Genomic DNA, 17513 nt, shown 5'->3' with positions numbered 1-17513 from the left:
CGTAAACAGATTTCTCTCGCTGATTTTATGGTTTGCACTTTCAAAGCTGGTTTTTATTTACTTTCACTGTTATTAGGGTGGCTTAAAACTAACACTCTCCCAGCGAAAAAAGCCGGCAAGGTAGGAAGGCAAAGTCTGAACCCGGCCATTTTAAATCTAACAGGTCTCACTACCAAAACTTCGCTTTATCAATCGCAGATATGTCAAAGATACCAAGAGTTTTATGCCATGCATAAAGTTTTTACTGATATGAGTGTTTCATAAAAGTGAAATATCTCTATATGATTGGCATCATGAAAAGGTATTCCCTTTAGGTTTGTCAATATCCCTCCAGGACAGTTTCACCGGAAGTAACACTTATGATATGTGGCGTATACTGCCTCCTGAAGACAGTCGCTCGTGAATATGATCTCAAATATAACTTCGAGTCTGTAAGGTATCATTATAAGTTTCATGACAGCATTTAGAGGACCTTAATTAGGTAGTCACTTATTACGCCAATGACCGCCTATACTAGAAGAAAGGGAAGGCTGTATCTGCCGTGTAACTCTTACATACCTGTAATTACAACACGGAACTTGCAGGTGGCCGAATTTCCTGCAGCATCTAATGCAGTGTATGTTATGTTGTGCTTTCCCCAGGTGAAGTCACTTCCATTTGGTCTACTTGTCATGAACCTGTAGACACCAACATTATCTGTGATAACCACAGCAGGGAGAAACACCTGAGTCCATTTCTTTGCAGAGGTAATATGGATGCCTTTGGGGCAGGATGAAATCCTAGGCGACTCTTGATCTGTTTATTAAACGAGAGAAGAAAGTAAGACCGCACTCAAGTTAATTGTTGTAAACGCCCATTCGTGTCGTTGAGAGGGTAATAATCCTGAAAGCAAAAATGTTCCAAGGCAGCATGATGAGCTGTGTCTAATATGCTGCTGGATTTTATTTCTCCCGTTCGTAAAATTCCTGTTTTGATTATTTGCGTCTGAAAGGTCGGGTTTTTGATCACTTGCCGAAAACCCTAAAATTTGGTTATCTAGATTGGAAAATGTGTCACATTAGCGCAGAGGCTCTCAATCAATACGAAAACTGTTCAATTTACAACTACGAGCTTTCAAAGCTTGAAAATACTTCTAGACTCATATACGATAGCATGAACAGTGCTTACCTTTAACATTGATTAAAAATCTACAGAACGATTTAAGTCCAGAAGAATCAGTTGCTGAGTAGTTAATGTAATTCCTGCCAACATTCAGCTTTTGTGGGGGCAACAAACCGCTTAGGATTGGCTGCTCTTTGGAGTTGTCAAAGGGAACCGGTACTTTCCAAGTCACTTTACGATATGACTGACCAGTTTCAGTGGGCATCTCCATGTCGCTTGGGCATTGAATGCTAGGTGGCTGTATATCTGTAAAAAAAAATTGCATGTTTAATAGGAAATAAAATTGAGATATCATTGTTCTGATCTATGTATATTTTTTTTATTCGAGTGAGGTTCAAAAAATGGCTTTTGCTAAAGTAGATCCCATATGACCGAATCACCTTTCTGTTTATTACGAGCATATGCTTAGGGCTTCTAAGCCATCTCTTTTCTTTCAGGAACACCGTGAAATGCTTGCAGATTAAAATTCTTCGATAAATGTATCATAATCAGTATACTGTACCTTTGCAGATCGTCTTGTTAATATTTGCACTCCACAATCCACTTTCAAGGCAGGACACATTTCTTACTCCCTCCAGGCGATAACCAGCCGTATCATTACACATAAACAAGCAATGTGTTTCATAGTATACGCCAGAAACTGACGTACATGAACTTGGAACAACATTTCCCTGAGGCGGAGGGGCAATCGCTGGGCACTTGACCACTACGGGAAACAACCATGTAACCTTTGTTAGAAGGCGTTGTAGGCTGTGTTACTTATTAACTATTTTTGAATGCCAGACATTGGTTTAGAATATGTAACAGGTAGATGTTTTTATTCTAACCTCCAGTTTTGATTTAAATTACCTCCACGGAGAATGCTTCTACCTCACAATCCTCAGTGTGTAATTCCCGAGACATTTAAAAGAAGTTTTACCAGCTTTATTCATACAGCCGGGGTTTCAATTTCTCTTTTAGAAATAAGAAAACGAAAACTAAATTCGATTCGGAGTAGCTTACTTTTGCATATTGTCATGTCGCCAGACCACAGTCCATCTTCTCTGCAAGAGCGCTGACGAGACCCGACAATTCGAAATCCTTTGTTACAAGTGAGAGTAGCCTCGGAACCAAATGAATAACCACACGAGAAAGCTACTTTTCCATTGATTGGGGGTTGGAGTGTCACGCACGTTTTTCCTGTGAGTGAGATATGCTATCAGTTACCACCACTTAGAATCCATCAATAGATTCACACACCGCTGCATTTAGTGCATTAAGCTTTTTAAAATTTTTTTATGGACGAGAAGTATTTCGCCCGCTTAGTTTTACATTAGAAGCAACTTTTCTTACTCTTCGGAATTGATTTCTTTATGGCGGGGTAATTAAAGCAAAACTAAGCAGAGATGGGGCTTCGAATACAATAATATTAATTTTTTCAATTCCTGTTCAAAGAACATCCATCGCATCTGTCGCCCCCAGATGGTTGAAAGCAATTACTGCTCATTTTTTTAAAAGATCACTGCTATAAAACAAGGAACATACTTGCAATTTGGACAATGAAGGTGCAGTTGACTCTGTTTCCACTACTGTCGAACGCTGAGTACAGTATATTGTGCAGGCCAATAATCAGGTCAATCGGAGGTCGAATTAGAGGGTAGTCGATCGTTGAATGACCAGAATTATCGGAAGCAGTTGGCTCACTCCAGTTGACAAGAGCAGTGGATGAACACTCGGGGGTATAGACCACCATGTTACCGGGACATGTGTTATTAAAAGAGGGAGGAGTTTTGTCTGCAAAGTAAGGAGAAACAGCTAAGAGGAAATAAAAAGATAATTACTGGAATAGCCAATTTGCCGGAAACATCCTTAATTCATTCTTTAAAAAAGTTGATATTCGAGGAATGCAGACTACTACTGGTGAAAGGAAATGAATCCCATCAAACTCATCATTTTACACATCATCCCTTGTCGTCAGAGAATATTTTACGATATCCTTTTCATGGGACATCACATTCCCCGACGATCATTTGTCTGGTTGAAACTGAATTCCATTCAGACAGCGAGAGCAAGCGTATAGAAATTGTAAGCAATATTATGGGGAGAATTTTTTTATTCTATCTGTAAATTTATATTATTTTCTCTCTCTTCTTTAACTGCTGCAAGAGGATTAAGAAATATTCAATCTTGTGCTGGAATTTCCCATTCAATTTCTCTTTCCCATTCAATTTCTCTTTGCTCTCCACCGAAACATTTTAGCAATAACTAACACCATGAAAAGAAACTATCAGCTACACTGTTAGACGTGATTAGCTGGGCATCCTCTTTGGAAGAATATTTCCTTTTCCCTCTCAACCTTTCCAATATTGTCAGTTGGCAATCTAGACGAGGTATTTTCGAGACCAAGACTGAGAGGGGAAAAAAGGGTGCCAAGTGCTCAGAATGTTTGTTTGCGTGTTTTTTGTTATGGAAGACTTGGATTCAATGGTGGCCTTTAATTTCATTTATAGGCTTACCTCTGCACCAGGTATCGTTTGACCCACTCCATTTTCCACTGATAGTGCATACTCGTGACGCAGTCCCATCGAGAACGTATCCGGGTGTTTGACAAGCAAATTTGCAAGTCCGGCTGAAATTGCTGCTCAAAAGGCATGACAGTGGCGAAACGATTCCGTTCGTTGGAGGAACGAGGGGTCCACATTTAATCTCTGTGTAAGAAAAGTGAAGTTATTCAATTTGAGTCCATAGGTGTTGTTATTGCTGTCGTCATCGCTGGCAGACTTTTATGTAAACTATTAATAATAACTGTTCTATTTAACTCCTTTCCCCAAACTTTCGTCAACGAGCAACTTCCTTAAGTGAAACTCTAAGTTAACCTCCTTAGCATGAGCACCTAATACCCCTCCTCAGAATGGACTGCGGAGACCTGTCTACCAATAGGGCCTTTATAGATTATGGAAATGGTGGATTCTCTCCGGTCCGTTACGAAACGATCACTGGTTAATGCATTAAAGAACAATTTTTGGCATGATATATCTATTATACCTAAACAGAGCTTTGTTCACCTCAAGGTCTAGAGTTTTCTAGTAATAATACATGTATTTTTTATTTAGATATTTATTCACAAGTGTTTTTTTTTCAGGTAAATTCTGGTTTCAGTGATGTACAGTCCCAAAATTCTAGCATAACAATGAATCCTTTAGTTGAACAAGTGAAATTCCCAAACTGTCGCATGAGCATTGAGCAATGACGACGAATATCTCTAGAGATCCAACCCACAGTTAGCCCTGCATGTACTCTCAAGTAGCTTCCTCTGACCTTGACAGGAAGTTGTTTCTCCACTCCAAGTGCCGTTATGCAGACAACGTCGGTTAGATGAACCATAGAGATTATACCCAACGTTACAAGAGAAGCTACATCGTGAATCATACGGCTCAGAAATGTTGCCAAGACAGCCAACTTTAAATCCATTTAATGGGATGGGAAGAGATGAACATTTAATAACTGGAAAAAAACGGGTAAGATGAGGTATACGGGAGGATGAATTAGAAATAAGTAGGAATAAAAAATGAGAAAAGTTAAGACAAGACAAAACAAAAAAACAAAACGAAACAAAATAAAAAAGGAGAAAACAAAGCAACAACAACAACAAAAAACATTCAAACAAAGAAAAGAAGAGAGAAAAATAAAAGATATCCATATTTCCACAATGTTGTAATACAGTGGCAAGATAAACACCATAAGACTCAATCATGAAAGTCACAGGCACCCTCAGTTACCTACTACTAGAAATCACATATCTTTGGAATCAGTCAAGCTTGGGCGGGAACGCTTTTGTTTACTTAAGGGCTTAAAACATTAATTTCTAACTTTCTTCCCATCTTTTTACCTTCACATGTCGGTATAGGGCTGTCCCAGAACCCTGGAGGTCCGTTACCGAGAGAAACACACTGGACTGTTGACGAACCATTCAAACGATATCCACTAGAGCAAGAAAAGTTACATTTTGCTCCATAATGACTGCCGCAGCTGCTCATGCGCAGCACATCTCCTGAGTTCACTGTCAGCGCCGTGCAGTTGATAACTAATGACAGAATATGTAAAAGAGAGCATATTGGTTGCGGAGCAGTATTACTAGGAGAAAAAACGAGCCAGTTTTGAGATAAATAATTAACAAACAAAAATGGTATTTACATATCATAGTTAGATAAATGGGAAAGGGACTGATAAAGCCAATCAAAGAAAAGTTAAAACGAGGAGAATTGCCAAGTAGTTATTTGATGAGTGACGTACGAAGAAAAATGTTTTTCTATGGTAATACATTGTATTATAACATGCCAATCATCTCACGATGATAACGACACGAAAAGTATCTAATGGATCTACAAGAAAAGAGCGTAAAACATTTCATACCTATCACTTTAATCGTAAAACTGCATATAGTCCTTTTTCCTGATTGGTCCTTCGCAGAGTATGTGATCAGGTGCGTGCCTTGATTGAATCTTCGAGGAGGTTGGTAATTTGATGTCACTGCTACAACTCCTGAGTTGTCGATAGCGACCGGCTCGGTCCAATTCACATCGGCCGAAAACCTTCCTTGTTCTGCATATACCAACAACGGACCTTGTGGACAAGTAGCTCCGAATGACGGGGGAAGAATATCTGAAATACATTTGAATATGAGATTAGGTCGCCAGTTTTAGGAAAGAGAAAGAGCATGTAGAATTATTAATTATTGGGGTCAAAATGCAGCTGGTGTAACAATTTAGTTTAAAGCTAATACTATAAACATGCACAAAATTCATCACCCCGGATATTTATGATTTAAAGTTTTTGTTTTTGGGTAAAATATTTGGAAATAAGGTATTTCTTAACAACATTCCTTTGCTCCAGCTGATAGAAACCTACAGCGAATTATCAATGTCTCCTCTACAAAGCCTCATCTGGGCCTAGGCTCATAAAAGCACGGGCTGGAATCAGTACTTCACGAATTGACCTAATTCATAAGACGTGTTAATGCTTCTCTACCTGTGCAGTTGATAGTATTTGTGCTCCAATTCCCGGTATGCAAGCATCTTCGAGTTACATTTCCACTGGGATCTCCATAGCCACTTTCACAACCAAACTTGCAGTCTGATCTATATGTATTGCCGCAGGAAGCATTGAGGTGTACCGCTTTTGGCGGAGTTGTTAGAGGCGGGCACGTTACGACTTTCAAAAGAAACCAAAAATTAGGTTATTAGGCTTTAACTGTGGAGTAATTTACGTTGATAAAGAGCTTAAATTGTACGGCAAGCAACAGCTGCAGAATACATTTTATTTTTACCTTGACAGACAAAAGATTGACCACTCCAAGTTCCATTTTCTGTACATTTTCTTGACGAAGAACCGATCGGTTTGAACCCAATATTACAGGAGAACAGACAGACGGTGTTGTAATATTCCTTATCCGTGCCTGTGCAACCTTGCCGAATTCCATTCAAAGGGGCTAGCAAAGCTGTACAAGGGACAGCTAGGAGAGAGATGTCAAGTTATCTGTTAATAGCACTCTAACCATTTGTAAAATGCGCGTGCATATAGTACTGTGCTAACATGGATAGCATCCTTGCGGTCTTCGTATGGACAGATTTCTTCCCTTCTGTTTGCAGGTCTTGTTATCAGTCTCCCAGTCTGTTTATCCCTTTAATTCAGTTTAATTCCGGCCAGTCTACATATAATTTAGTCGAGTGGTCAGTGAGACAGTCGTTGGATCAGTCAGTCGATCGTTCGATCGGTCCATTAGTTTCTTTTTCCCTCCGTCTGTTTTTTTGTTTTATGAATCTTTTATCTGTACCAAAAGTCAATGAGTTCCTCTGTTGATAACGTCTCAGGTAGTTTCAGGGCAAAAAGAGACCAAAGAGAAAGAAAAGCAAAGACTTGACAAAAACAGCAATTTACTTTACCTAAACCTGTTGATCGTCCATGCGCGGATGAACTGTGTGCTTCTGAAACTCAGGTAAGCGAGTTTTGCAAAGCCCACTGGTAGGGAAATTTTTTGCCTTCCTCCTCTAATTTAGTAAGAGCCATATCGCCTACAAATTTGCAGCTTCAGCAGTTATAAAAAATGTTGGCTAATTTTCCATTTGATAACTTCATTGTTAGTATATCGGGAACGATTAAAGTGTTATACTCACGATTACATTGAGTCTGGGTCCCAGTCCATGTTCCGTCATCATTACATGTTCGTGTAGATGATCCAACCAAGTTATATCCTCTGTCGCAGGAGAATTGACACGTTTTCCTCGGCAGATTGGAACATGGCTCCATATTTCCGTGGTTTGGTGCAAATAGCTGCTGACAACGATTTACTATTTGATGGAAAAAAAATAACAAACAACTGAATGAACACACCTTAGTTTCACGGTATAAGTATAGTCAGAAGTATATGATAAAGTTAGGAAATGGCGTTTAGGGTGAGAATAATGTGAGAGACAGGTGTCATTGGGGTTGAGCGCAAAGTGAATCAAAGTCGTGTAAGGCGAATATACATTTATATATTTGATAAATGACTCTCAATTAGAAAAAATATATATACATGTACCTCCTTGGCAAGTAAAGGCATCGTGACTCTTAAGCTGCACTCCTTCAGGACAAAAACATCGATGCCCGTTTGGATTTGGGAGACAGATGTGACTGCATCCTCCATTCAATTGAGAGCAGCTGGTTGATCCTTATGAAATGGAAGAGATTCTTGCTCGATATGAAGGGAAGACAGTCGTATAATACTACATTTTGAAAAGCAGCCGACACATGTATGCTTAAAAAAAAGAGCGTGAAAAAAGGACTGGCACATTCATATAAATGAAATTTCATTTTAGGGGACTCGATTATACGAGATTTCTCTATGTAGTTATTTTCCTCATGTGCAATGGCAAAAATAAGCTTAAGCATGTGCTGGTACAGTTTCTGATAGAGGTAACTGTGTAAAAAATCTTCAAGTGAAACTTTACAGCACTCATTTATGGCAAGTTGGTGTTGGTTCATGTTTAAGGTGTGTATTCTCGACTTATCTTGAAAATAAAAAGACCTGAGAAACTTTTCTTCTTTCGTCAAAAAATAAATTAATAATTAAAAAATCATAGTTACTGTTGTAGATATCCATTTGGTTGTGAATATGCAACTCCATTGGTCTTCCCATACCATGAACCAACACGTCACTCACATTGGACGTCATGTTGTACGTGTGAACGCTCTGGTAGTTCCAATCAGACCAGTAAAGAACATGATCAGCCAGAGCCAATCCAAATGGGTGTAAGTTACTGGGTGATAAATCCAATACAACTAAGCGGTTATTCCCTTGGAGATCCACCCTTTCGATCTTATCAAGTTTCGCGTCACACCAGTACAGAAGTCTGTTTTGAAAATCCAGTGCGAGTGAGTTCACCCAAACGAGTCCAGAACTAACAAGAACTGTTCTGTCAGAACCGTCCATGTTTGCTCGTTCAATCTTTGGAAAGGTTCCCCAATCACTCCAATACATCTTCCTAAAAAAATCACAGCAATATCTTTCGGTAAGGTTTTATGCGAAAATGCATTGTATCTGCTTTTGAACAAGAAAAAAAGTAAATATTTGTTTCGTAATGCATACAATGCGCATCACAGAAAAATTCAGTTTGAGTGCTTCAAATTTCACTCAATCAAAAAACTTTACAAGCAAAAGTCAAGCAAAAGTCATGGCGTATGATTACTTCGTAGAGCAATTATTCAGCGCTTTCTAAAGGCAAGAAAATTACGCAGCGACACAATCGAAAGCTTGGTAATAATAAAACATCGCACTTTTAGTTTCCAAGATTTATTACCTTTCTTGAATATCGAGCACTATTGCTCTTGGCTTATCTATACTTGATGTAATAAGACCCATCCTAACCGAACCATCCAAACTGGCAACTTCAATTTTACTTGTTCCAGCATCAGTCCAATAAAGATTCCTCCCAACAAAGTCCACGGCTAGTCCATCAGGTGTATCCACGTTAATATGGGCAATAATTTCTACGGAAGATCCATTAGGAAATGCTCTTGCCACAAGTTTTAAGGTCACATCGGTCCAGTAAATTTTATCTTCAACGAGGTCGTAGTCCACAGCTATTGGTCTGGAGATGTTTTCGATGATTTTGAGTGGGTAACAAGGTTTCTGCGGAACCGAGAGAGGAATCTTGTATATTTCCCCGGAGTCGGCTTCGGCAAAAATCAGAAATTTTTCAGAGCTTGTCGTACGGAACAAATCTAGAGATGGAATGTCATCATATGAAAGAACAGGTTTTCAAAACATTTTTTTAATATGGAAGGACTATGGGGTGTGAAACCCTGTGCGGTTTACCCTTTTATTAAAAAGGAAAAAGTTCAAATTTGATAATTCCGCCTATTCCTCCGTCTTCTTCTCTCTCTTTCTGTAGGGAAAGAACAATCCATTTTGAACAGAAAAGACGGATGAACTGGTAGTTTACGTCATGCTTCTTGGAATTAGGAGGTCCAATCAACTATGTACTAAGTTGTATTGTTGGACTGTGTAACAGAGAGGTTTATATATAAACTAATAAGGGTTCTCACCGTAGTCACAGCTTTTCCTATCAGGCTTGAGCACCATTCCAGTTGGACATGCGCATTGATATCCTTCTGGCCTCAGAAGACAAAAATCACTGCAGAATCCATTGTTTTGAGCACAAGTATGTGAACCTTTCCAATAAAATTAAAATGTGGTATTAGCTATGTGGAAATCAACTATCTTCGGGAATATTCCATTTCCTACTTGGTATCCTTAGCAAACACCGTTTCAGTGATGTTAGTATTGGTCCATAAAATCATAACACTATCGTTTACAGCTTCAAACAATGTGGGAGATACTTGAGGCTGTTGCCATTGCTTGCCTGCATGTTCGTCCACCTGTTTATTCTTAATATAACAAAAAATTATTAAACAGAGATTTTTTTATGCAATTCGCATAACTCTTTCACAAATGTAGATTTTTTTTCTCCTAGCAGCAGCCCCCCCCCCCCAAAAAAAAGAAGAGATAGAACCACTTTGTACCTAAGTCAAAAGACGAATCAAACACATGAATATCCATGGGTTTTAGAAGGCCTGTAACCACAACCTGCTGGCTACTATTGGTCAGGTTCAGACTTAAAATGCTCTGTTTGCCCCAGTCAGTCCAGTATAACACGTTTTGGTACAAGGCTAGGCCAAATGGATGGATATCAGCTGCAGATGATAATATAACCTGTCTGTTTCCTCCATCAAGGTCGGACATCTCTATAGTGTCCAGTTTAGCATCAGCCCAAAACAGACGGTTTGTAGTATAGTCGACAGTAAGTCCGTTTGGCCAGACTAAACTTCCGGTCACAATCGATCGTCGTCCTGAGCCATCCATTCCAGCTCTCTCTATTTTCGGATTGGCACCCCAGTCAGTCCAATACAGTGTCCTAAAGAATCAGATAAAGGGCAAGTAATGAATAGTAAAATAAAAAAAGTTAGTAAATGAATGCGTAAATAGTAAATGGAAATAGATCAAAGACTAGATTAAATTATAATCATATAATCATAGCTTTGTGTATTTCGACACGAAGGTAGTAGTTTGTGGTACCTATGTACAATATTTAGCTAGAACAGTGGTTTGAGCATTAATCGATTGCATCGACTGAAACAAATTAATTATGAAAGTTCAGACGGTCTTTTTTTCAGGCGGGTTTGTTGGTAAACTGTCCGATTGGTTTAGTAAGAATGTTCTTAATTCATTCGTGCAATGTTAGTGGGGTGTGCAAATTTTATCCTCTAGACTCTTTGAAACGCTTGAACAAATTTGAGCTTCATTGCTTACTTTTAATTTTTTATTTCACCTTTGTGTTCATCTTTGCGAGCACAACCAATTTGTAACGCTTTAACAACATATAATAATATTCTGCATCTTGACTTACCCATTTCTCTCATTGAGTATTATCGCTCTGGGCTCGTCAAGTCCATCTTTGATAAGTAGTTTCCTTCTTGCACCATCAAGGCTACCTACTTCGATCCTGTCCGTTCCTGTATCAGTCCAATAAATGGTTCGTGACACATGACTAATGACTAACCCTTCAGGGCTCAGGACATTACTACGAAACAGAATCTTCACGCCTGTTACATTGAAAAATGCACTGATGATGAGACCTTGAGCAGTGTCAGACCAGTACACACGATCCTCGAGTGAATCAAAGTCTAATGCAACAGGACGCTGTTTTCCAAGGTGTATGAACAAAATTTGATCAACGTAATAGCTAACGTCCAGTGAAATTATATTCGTCGTGTTGGCATCGGCATCAGCAAAAAGAAGAAAGTTTTTCACTTCTGCAATGATAGTTAAAAAGGAAAACACTTAATCAAGAGCATGGGAAACAATCTCTACCGTGCAGAATACTGGAAAAAAAATTAACATGGGAGCCCACGTTTAAGTTTCTGGCAGCGCACAGTTAATAGCAGCAAACAGAGCAAGAAAGAGGAAGTAATTTGAATGAGAACATTGTATTTGCTGTGAGTAAAATTGTGTAAAAATAATAAAATAAAATAAAAAATTGAAGTTAGCTTGTATATTCAATAACCGCTGCTCAACCACAGTGAGAAAACATTAAACTTTGTTTTTGATTGCTTTATCGGAATAACAGAAAACAGATAGGATGACCTGGTTACTTCTTAGAATGTAAAAATGCATTTGCATTTTAATCAGTAAAGAAACTTTTAGCTCTGCTTTTACTTGATGGAGTACACGTTTCCTAACCAAGACATTCACCGATGAATCAGGATCCAGTATAGTATGGAACGATAAAAAGTGAATGTCCTTACTGTCTTCACATGTCTTCCCATCTTTCTTCACTGTCAATCCAGTAGGACAAACACATTCATATCCAGACGTTTTCGGGACACAAAAATGACTACATCCTCCATTTGCTGCAGCACAGGCACTTACACCTTGAAAATTAGACAAGCAGCAAAAATAAAATGCATCAATACATATTTTTTAAACCTTAATCAATAATAATGATAACAATAATAATAATGATGATGATAACTAAAACGTATGTGCAACTTAAGTAACACATTAGCTTCGATTATGAAAACAATGTCCCAGGAACGTGATTCTTTTGTTTCCAATAGTGGATAGGTCATTGATCGAGAGATTGTGAGTACCTACGTTAACCTAACGTGCTGTTTGCCCTTGAAAATTCGTACTAGTTTCTTTCACGATCAGGTAAATACCCAAAGCCAATATTGACTAAATTCAATAATATGTTTTCGCCCTTAGGGTATTTTCATGCATAACATACCTTCAGTGGCCTACTGCGCGATATGCTTGTACTTACAAAAATTTGTTGCTTACTCGACTGAACGAAATTTTCCTTTGCCCTCATCGAAAACTGTACCTAAACATGATCCTTGATGCATCCTATAAAACACCTCCGTTGGTATGGCATAATTGGCTACGCTACGCAAGGTATGAAATACCTGAGGGTTGTCGTGTGCTGTCGTAGGGCACAATACCCATAGGCCTCCCACCATTGATGCTGTAGCTACGAAGGACTTCTCCAGTAATGGCATCTAGTTGGTGGAACTCTTTAAGCGTGGTCCAGTCGGTGAAAAATAAGAACGGGGGAACCAGCGCCACACCAAAGGGATGTAAGCCAATATAATGCAAAATAACCGTTCTATTGTTGCCGTTGTAATCGACTGATTCAACTTTGTCTAATTTAGCATCCACCCAGTAGATCCGTCTGTTTCCTTCGTCAAGGTCAATACCATTAGGCCATTGAATGTTGGATGTTACAATAGCGAGTCTTTGACTTCCACTTAATGATGCTCTTTCAATTTTTGGGGAACTTCCCCAATCAGTCCAGAACATTAATCTGTCAGATTTTGAAAATTGGGAGACTTCTGTCACTCCGTCTTAAATATTTAAAATCTTTCTCTGTTAGCAATAATGTAGCCATCTCAAAGAGGAGACATGACTGTTACATGTAAGATAATAATAACTGTTCGCACAGTATGATAATCCAGGAAAACATTTTCTCGAAAGTAGTCAGCAAAAAGTCACTTTCAGACGACAGCGGCTTTCTCTCGGGTCTAAGGTCACCCTCTCTACCTGAGCGTTTGAAGAGTATGCCTAGTGGAAATCGTCTGCTGTGGGACACTAATCGATTGTGCGTTGTTTAGAGAAAGTCTGGAAATCATATTTAGAAAGAGAATCCAAAGCAAAAATAACTTTTGACTAACTTTTAGTTGTGAATATTTCAAATATCATGTGTGCGTGGCTGTGGGTCAGTACGCAACTCACGTGCAATTAAACGCTGCATATACTGTAAAAGTGCTCACGTCACTCAAAACAATCAATATTTTAAAAGAATTATAGTAATATAACTTAAAGATGTCCTAACGCGTCCAAGGAACACCAGTTGAATGAATTTGATAACAGAATTAAGATGAATTATTTAACTTAGCTTATAAAGGAACTGAATCCTCTCCTGAGTCTTGCTAAACTTACCTATTGTCAAGATCCAAAGCTATTGCTCTAGGCTCTTCAAGTTCAGAAGAGACAATCGTACGCTGATTATTACCATCTAGGTCTGATATTGATATCCTATCATAAGTTGTATCAGACCAGTACAGTTTCGAACTCCTCCATTCCACTGCTAATCCATCACAAACACCAATACCACTAATAGTTGTTTTGATGCTGTTGGACTGAATGTGGAGACGTTTAATGTTATGTTCTGTTACGTCACTCCAAAATATGTAGCCCAGACTGAAATGGACATCTATAGCCACAGTTCTCGAAAGACTAGAAACAACAGAGTTGACGACTGCAGCTCTGTAGTCCACTGCAATTATGTCGGAAGTGTTGGCCACCAGTAGACATGGAGGAGTACATAGGGTAGCTAAAAATAGAGAGTCAAAAGTTTGTTTCAAAAAATTTTGGTTTTTGAGCGATCAGCTTGAAGCATGGAAGACATTGCTTCAAAAGGTGAAAACAGTTGTCGTATATGAGTTGTGTCGCAAGTCATTCCGTTGTGAGAAAAATATGTCGTACATATCGCACTATTACGTAATCAATAAATTATTCAGGTGCTAATTTGATTAAATAAAATAAATAAATAAATAATGGTTTATTAGTACTCCACATGGTGGCTCTTCTGTACTAGTTTACTATAATAAAATAATATAATGTTGAAATAAACATATGGATAAAATAAAGTGCAAAAAGATGTATAATTACTTAAATAGTATATAAATAATGTACATAAGCTATGGGTGGTATATATAAAATTGAATATTGTTGATGATGTAAAATTTATGGATAATATAGATACGCGTGTATGAAAGTAATACTGGCATGAGACATAAAGTATGTGCAGGATATATAAGTAGGACTAGGAACCACTTGTTGCCAATGTCATAAAATGATTTCTGCATTTACTGTCGAATACTTTGAGTTCTATACAATTTTTAATGTCTTGAGGTAGACTGTTAAATAGTATCGCAGCAGAATTTTGTATTGTTCCAGGAACAGTCGATGGCAATACTGTTACCAATGTCATAAATCATTTGATTTAAAACATCAACAGGTAAATTAGGAGTGGAAGTGTTTGACTAAAATTCATTGAAAATGGCGAAAAGTGTGAGCTAAGAAGACTATTTTACCATATAACATTTTCTTTTCTATCAAGGTTATAAGTAAATAAATGTTAAGTTAGGGACGTTGCGACAAAATTTCATATTCATAAATTTATTACGATGGACTTTGTCAGAGCTAACAAAAACCATCCAAATATAAAGCGTAAAGAGTAATGTTTTTAATGGCTGCATCTTCTCTCTGAAGTTAATGAAAAGAAACGTTTTTGCCCTTTTTTTTTTCTTCTCTTAGTTGTATGTTCTCGTGAAGTGATTTCGGAATACTTTTCTGATTTTCAAAGGAAGTGACGTAAGAAAGAAATCCAGCGCCTTTTCATTATACTTGCTTTTTCACTTGATATTTTTCACAGCAGGCAACTTTGCCTGCTTGATATTTGTTATTAGCACAAGCGCGTTTCCTTATGCTTTTATTATCTTATTTCATTATACTGGCCACTAGAATTTTCCACCTATGTGAACAAATGAGCGTCAATCTGTCGAACTTCAGCCGTCGATCAGTTTTGATCTATTTATTTGGTTTTTGTTTCACAGCTTTGAAGTTTTCCGTGTTGTTTCATCGGCGATTTTAATAAATTTATGCCGTTCTTACCACTTTTCTAAGGTACTCGGCTTATCTGGATTAGGTATGTTTTTTGGTAGTTCTACAATCCAAAAAAAGCAAAAGGCTAAATTAAAGTCTTCTTATTGCTTATGAATATTGATCTTCGTGAAGGAAACGCTTAAGTTATACTTGAAAGAAAGTTCCTGCAAATTTTGTCATACTAACTAAGCTACATAATCAATGATTGAGCCTTTTTTGGATTAAACGAGAATCGTTGTCGACGATGGTTAGTGTTTAATTGAAAACCTTTCAAGAAAATGATAATCGTAATTGGGGATAAAACAAAGCTTTAGTACGTTTTAATATCATCGACGCAATAAGGCCGGGTCATATATATGATGAAAACAGAAGGGAAAAATCGATAGAAAAGATATTGAAAAACCTAGCACTGCTTGAAAGAAACAAGACACACCTACTTAATTGAGAGAAATATACTGAATCTCCCTTTGAAACACAACAATAAACATTTGTTATTAGATACCAAAGATGCAAAATGGATGCTATATCACGCAACTGTAAATGCAAATGTCAATTTAGATGCCGGCTCAATAAAGCATTAAATGTGTGATTCTAAGACAAAAAGCCTTCTTAAATTGTATGTCTTATCATGATTACCTCTGTTGCTCTGCTTTTTTCTTTCTATCGATCTTAAGAACTTCACTGGGCTTGTGCCACAATGTTCTTGGCAATGTTTTAACCTTCAAATCACTGTTTTCTAATGACGTTATTGTTCTTTGAAGATAATTTAGATGAAAGTAACCTTTAATCATTTGTAATTCAAACAAATAAAAGTATTGCGAGACTAAAGACTCATTTACGTCGCGTTTGATGAGGCATATAACTACAGTTCATTCTAGAAATCTCTTCAGTTTATACTGAAATACACAAATCATCACTAACTCCTATCTTTCTAAATTTGAGATATTTCAACTCTGTTTGAGAGATCCTTTATAACGTCGTTGGACCTCAAATTAAACACGATTTGGAAAACCAAGGATTCAAGTAATCGCGCGCGCTCGAATTAGCATTCAGAATTTAAACACCACCTTACATAGCTCCCCGTAAGGCTACAAGCGCTCACTAACCTACTGTTTGATGAGTACCTTCAACAAATATTTTTTGATGACTTAAGCAAAGCTTAAAACTTAATAAGTGCGCCAAAATAAAGCAAACCAATTCAAATCGACACCTCTACCGTTCCTTTCTCTTCCACTGCCCAGCACTTGCTAAATAAAAAAATAAGGTTTTGGCGATGTACACAATTAATAGAAAAAGCAATGAAACGGACTAGGCTTAGTACGCAATTTAAATTTTAGCTTTATTTTTTGAGAAGCTTAAGCGTCGAGTGTTTCAGAGAAACAAAGGAATTTTCTTTCGGTTCCGGTTTCTATGATCACTTGCATACCACCCACGTCAAAGACTGTCATTATCAAGATTAATTACCCATCTGCCTTTCAATGGGGCTGAGGTGTGCAAAATCTCCTTTCAATATATTGAAATGACCACTATTGGCCTGAAAAGTTTCAACAGCGTGGACAAGTAAGATCCCAAAACTGTAACTCATTTGAAAACCCTGCGATAAGATGTATTTATAATAAAAATCAGAATTTTACCTCCAACTACTTCAACACTTTTCTTGTGAATCAAAGCCCACGACGAAAAGGTGAGAATCCACCAGATCACTCTCATAATTATGATTCCCTGTTCAGCTGAAATAAAAATAGTAATATAAAACGGAGATGTTCACAAGTACATTTGTCAATAGTAATAAACGCAAAGTTTTAATCATCGCCCTTTCAAAAATTAAGATACCAACTGAACGAACGAAGCAACAAACGTTTTTTCGCATGCGAAATTCGAGTTCGGGTGAAGACACTTACAGTTTATAACATACGTGATGCTCCTGGGAACGGCATAGAGGCCTAAACTTTAAGAAGCTGGATCACACTCTTCTTTCAAAGATGCCAAGTTACTTACTTGAATTATAAAGTAACCAGTGTCTGCAAATTCTGATGACGGTCTCCTACATTCGTCCGAGCCGAATAGCTAATTGTTAATGAAGAAATAAATAAAAAAAGAGTAAATA

General features: G+C 37.7%; 1 protein-coding gene across 4 annotated transcripts in view; it reads right to left on the bottom strand.

Moving 5' to 3' along the window:
- Positions 1-17513, bottom strand: part of LOC149046111 (uncharacterized) — a 21433-nt gene extending 3920 nt beyond the window's left edge. For 2 of the 4 annotated variants that reach the window (XM_089206536.1, XM_089206538.1), the window contains exons 1-23: positions 17405-17513; positions 17041-17136; positions 13679-14072; positions 12646-13043; positions 11986-12111; positions 11088-11493; positions 10204-10595; positions 9727-9852; positions 8979-9402; positions 8266-8663; positions 7721-7849; positions 7314-7487; positions 6467-6652; positions 6169-6351; positions 5554-5802; positions 5030-5224; positions 4459-4644; positions 3657-3848; positions 2686-2934; positions 2164-2340; positions 1664-1867; positions 1168-1407; positions 559-795 (exon numbers count right to left, since the gene is read on the bottom strand). In XM_089206536.1, coding sequence (XP_089062662.1) covers positions 559-795; positions 1168-1407; positions 1664-1867; positions 2164-2340; positions 2686-2934; positions 3657-3848; positions 4459-4644; positions 5030-5224; positions 5554-5802; positions 6169-6351; positions 6467-6652; positions 7314-7487; positions 7721-7849; positions 8266-8663; positions 8979-9402; positions 9727-9852; positions 10204-10595; positions 11088-11493; positions 11986-12111; positions 12646-13043; positions 13679-14072; positions 17041-17116 — 5341 coding nt within the window. In that variant the 5' untranslated portion in view covers positions 17117-17136; positions 17405-17513. Of the gene's footprint in view, positions 1-558; positions 796-1167; positions 1408-1663; positions 1868-2163; positions 2341-2685; positions 2935-3656; positions 3849-4458; positions 4645-5029; positions 5225-5553; positions 5803-6168; positions 6352-6466; positions 6653-7313; positions 7488-7720; positions 7850-8265; positions 8664-8978; positions 9403-9726; positions 9853-10203; positions 10596-11087; positions 11494-11985; positions 12112-12645; positions 13044-13678; positions 14073-17040; positions 17137-17307 lie in introns of all 4 variants that reach the window. The other 2 variants (XM_089206539.1, XM_089206537.1) reach the window with 2 other exon arrangements.

This window comes from Pocillopora damicornis, chromosome 5, assembly GCF_964200805.1.
Source record: "Pocillopora damicornis chromosome 5, jaPocDami1.2, whole genome shotgun sequence".
Lineage (NCBI taxonomy): Eukaryota > Metazoa > Cnidaria > Anthozoa > Scleractinia > Pocilloporidae > Pocillopora > Pocillopora damicornis.
The sequence above is the reverse complement of the archived record's forward strand: the minus strand, read 5'-3'. Positions and strand labels throughout refer to the sequence as shown.